This window comes from Argentina silus, assembly GCF_951799395.1.
Source record: "Argentina silus genome assembly, chromosome: 16".
Classification (NCBI taxonomy): Eukaryota; Metazoa; Chordata; class Actinopteri; order Argentiniformes; family Argentinidae; genus Argentina; species Argentina silus.
Genome location: NC_139670.1, coordinates 6,352,374 through 6,354,873, shown reverse-complemented (window position 1 = coordinate 6,354,873; position 2,500 = coordinate 6,352,374). Strand labels below are relative to the sequence as shown.

The window sequence follows — 2,500 nt, the reverse complement described above, 5'->3', positions numbered from 1 at the left end:
CAAACACACAGTTAACTCCTGATAGCTTAAATGGTTCCGGCCAATGGCTGTGATGAATGCCTTCCCTGAAGAACGTATTTGAATTGCAACTAATTAAGAACACTACACATAGTGTGCACTGACTTAAAGTGTAGTGAACAGGTGTAAGTAAAATCCACATGCCCCTACCTGCACGTAGTCCAGTATATGCTGGTGCCTCTGTTTGGCGGTTGTGACCTCTATGTCGGAGATGGCCTCTCGCAGTGCCTGCTGGGTAATGAGGGCATCCAGGTCCAGGACAGAGGACAGGCGACAGTACAGACTGATGAACTTCTCCTTGTAGGCACAGAAGTGAACTGGAGGTGGAGACACAATGACATGTTCCTTACTTTAGTTGAGCTGAGGAATATGTGTCAGTGTTCAACAATAGTTCATAGCTCAAAAAAGCTCAGAAAGATATTGTACATTCATGGTTGAAATGGATTCTTGTTTAAAAATAATAATGATGTAAAAGGAAAAAAAAAGAAGAAAAAACTAGGATCTTCCTTTTATCAGTTAAAAGATGAAGCCAGTCAAATGATGTGGTGTTATTGGTCCTCTACAAAAAGTTGTAAAGCCAACAGCATACAGTCTACAGCATACAGCCTACAGCCTACAGCCTACAGCCAACAGCCTACAGCCTACAGTCTACAGCCTACAGCCAACAGCCTACAGCCAACAGCCTACAACAGCCTACAGCCAACAGCCAACAGCCTACAGCATACAGCCAACAGCCTACAGTCTACAGCCAACAGCCTACAGTCAACAGCCTACAGCCTACAGCCAACAGCCTACAGCCTACAGCCTACAGCCAACAGCCTACAGCCAACAGTCTACAGCCAACAGCCTATAGACTACAGCCTACAGCCAACAGCCTATAGACTACAGCCTACAGCCTACAGCCAACAGCCTACAGATCAACAGCCTACAGCCAACAGCCAACAGCCAACAGCCTACAACAGCCTACAGCGAACAGCCTACAGCCAACAGCCTACAGCCTTCGGACCCAGAGAGTGATTTAGAGTGTCTCCGGAGGGACCAGAGAGGAATCTGTGGATTCTCCTTCACTGAACTAACATAAGGGGAGGGAGTGGGGAGGCGGGGGGGTGGGGGGAGACAGAGGGATATGTCCTTTAGCCACTGAGCTAACAGAAGGGGGAGAGGGGGGGGAGACAGAGGGATGTGTACCTATCTCATTCTGTATGTTCTGAAAGAGAAAGAAGGAAGAGAGGAAAATGCTGATTCTACCAAAGAGAGAGATAGAGAGAGAGAGAGAGAGAGAGAGAGAGAGAGAGAGAGAGAGAGGAAGAGGGGCAGACAGGGAGAGAGCGGGGAGGAAAAGCAGGCAGATTCAAACATGGAGATGGAGAGATGGAGGACAGGGGGATTTGAAAAGGGAGACAGGGGGTGAGAGAAGGCAATGGAGGCCTACCCAGCTCAAACATTTGGAGGGGGAGGTTGAGGAAGCCAGAGTGGGGTGTGTAGGGGTTGCTCTGGCCGGGGGCCGTACACACGACGTCAGCCGCTGGTAACAGAAGCAGGAAGGAGACGCCGTGACCCAGCTCCAGTACCTCCTGGGTGTAGATTCGGAAATGCTTGGCCTGCGATGAGACACATTTACATTTTACATTTACATTTTACATTTACATTTTAGACATTCAGCAGACGCCTTTATCCAAAGCGACTTACAACAAAATACGTTTGTTCATCAGTGAATCATCTGTTCATCAGTCATCATAAGAAAAAGTAATCTATGCTAGGACCAGGGGCCATTGGCAGTCACAATGCTAGAAAAGGAAGAATTACTTTTTTTATTTTTTTTATTTTTTTTATTTACAGTCGAGAAACTGTACGGGGAGGTAATGGGGATGAAGAGGTCTTTAGGAGGCACAATCAAACTGTAGCCTGAAGAGATGGATCTTCAGTCTATGGCGGAAGATAGGTAGTGACTCTGCAGTCCTGACAGCAGTGGGAAGCTTGTTCCACCAGTGGGGCGCCAGGACAGTGAAAAGCCGTGACCGAATAGCGCGATTGCTGCATCCACACACATTGCTGCGCGCACACACGCACACGCACACGCACACACGCACACACACACACACACACACACACACACACACACACACACACACACACACACACACACACACAGATCCAGGTTATGTCTATGATTTTGCACAACATGACATCGAAACAATTCAAACTGGCTTTGTTTGAGGTTTTACTTTGCAAAGCATCACCTTGGGAGTTTACGGTTGTTCTGCTTCATCAGGAATAATGAGAGAACTGCAGGAGAGAGCTGTCTCGCTCAGAGAGAGAGAGACATGTCTATAAAAGTGGGAGCCAGGGGATGAGGAGAGTTGATTTATGATGTAAACAACTTCCAAACGAGAGCACTGTGTTCAGAGGAACAGTAGGGGCCTATAAACGTTAAGGCCAAGCTACGGTACAAAATACCAGAGAAGCACCTGACAAATCGGTG

The 2,500-nt window shown here is 47.6% G+C and overlaps 1 protein-coding gene across 1 annotated transcript in view; it reads right to left on the bottom strand.

Moving 5' to 3' along the window:
• Positions 1–2,500, bottom strand: part of ankfn1a (ankyrin repeat and fibronectin type III domain containing 1a) — a gene marked incomplete at both ends in the record, with an annotated part of 26,903 nt that overhangs the window by 5,825 nt on the left and 18,578 nt on the right. Inside the window, 2 exons of the mRNA XM_083687619.1 lie at positions 169–335; positions 1,451–1,619. Coding sequence (XP_083543745.1) covers positions 169–335; positions 1,451–1,619 — 336 coding nt within the window. The remainder of the gene's footprint in view (positions 1–168; positions 336–1,450; positions 1,620–2,500) is intronic.